This window comes from Condylura cristata, unplaced genomic scaffold, assembly GCF_000260355.1.
Source record: "Condylura cristata isolate star-nosed mole 26May11 unplaced genomic scaffold, ConCri1.0 scaffold00003, whole genome shotgun sequence".
Classification (NCBI taxonomy): Eukaryota; Metazoa; Chordata; class Mammalia; order Eulipotyphla; family Talpidae; genus Condylura; species Condylura cristata.
The window spans coordinates 21,278,391-21,279,549 of NW_004567104.1; the positions used below are offsets into that span (position 1 = coordinate 21,278,391).

At 57.4% G+C, this 1,159-nt stretch overlaps 1 protein-coding gene across 1 annotated transcript in view; it reads right to left on the reverse strand.

Moving 5' to 3' along the window:
• The window catches only part of IGF2BP2 (insulin-like growth factor 2 mRNA binding protein 2), a 66,386-nt gene that overhangs the window by 6,771 nt on the left and 58,456 nt on the right, over positions 1–1,159 (reverse strand). Inside the window, exon 12 of the mRNA XM_012730293.1 lies at positions 574–648. Coding sequence (XP_012585747.1) covers positions 574–648 — 75 coding nt within the window. The remainder of the gene's footprint in view (positions 1–573; positions 649–1,159) is intronic.

The window sequence follows — 1,159 nt, forward strand, 5'->3', positions numbered from 1 at the left end:
CGCCATGTGGATCTCCTCCGGGGCAGGCGGGGATCGAACTCATGCGGAAGTGGCTTAAGCTTCTTAGTGCTGTGCTTTAACCCGCTGCGCCACCAGGGAGAGCTCTAATTTTGCCTTTTAAGGCAAAATTATACATATCTTTAATGATAAGGATTATGTTTTGATAAATGTTTGACTTTTAGAAAACCCAGCTTATCTAAGGAAGAAAAAAAAGGCAAAGAAAACGAAACAAGACACCCACCAGACCTGCCTGTTTCCCTATATTCACTCCCCCAAGGATACAAATGACGATGAGTTTGGAACATCCTCAAAGCCATGGCTGAAGGGTCAGAGAGCCCAGAGGCCCCTGCAGGCACTGACAGAGATCTGCTTTCCACTGGGGAGAAGAGGAGGTCGCCCCAGGGCAGGGGTTGGGGGTGACTACACAAGCAACGTAGCAGCAAGGGCAAAGAAGTGTGGGCGTCCAAAGGGGGGTCTTGATTGTGTTTCTGAGGTGGCTGCATCTGCTAAAATCCCTCATTTACCCCCACAGTGGCTGCCTGTGTCCAGAGCCTGCAGGCCCTTGGCACTGACCTTGAACTGAGCTTCAGGTGGTCCGGTGATGATGACCATCCTCTCGCTGACATCTGGGCCTTCCGCGGGGGCAATCTACAGTTCACAAGGGCAGAAGAGAACAATCCTGGCACGCTGAGCCCCCCGCCCCCTCTTTCATGTCTAAGGGGGCAGCGCACACACGAGGAAGAAGTTACAGGGCTTCTGCCTCTGCCCTGGCTCTCTGACCCCGATGGCTGTCCCTCTGCTCTGAGGAGCTAACCGTCGTGCCTCCTGTCAAATGGGTCTTGGTCACCCAGGCAGGGCTGGAAGCAGGTCAGAGTGGCTGTCCGTCCCTGCGGGGCACCAGCAGAGAGGGCTCCACCAGCAAGGCTCCAGGAGAGGAAGACACAGGTTGTGCTGACCCAGTGAAGGCCGGCGGGGAGGGTTAGTCCAGAGGTAGCGCCTGGGAGCCAGCCCCTGAGGAAGCTGGGCCTGCTGACTCCGAGGTCTCGGGCAGTCGGCTGCTGGTGACGTGAGCCAGAAGGGGGCAGGTGACCCAAGCGTGAGGGCACAGAGCAGGAGGTCGGGCACCAGCACCAGCACTGCTCTGCGGGGTCCCCCCCCC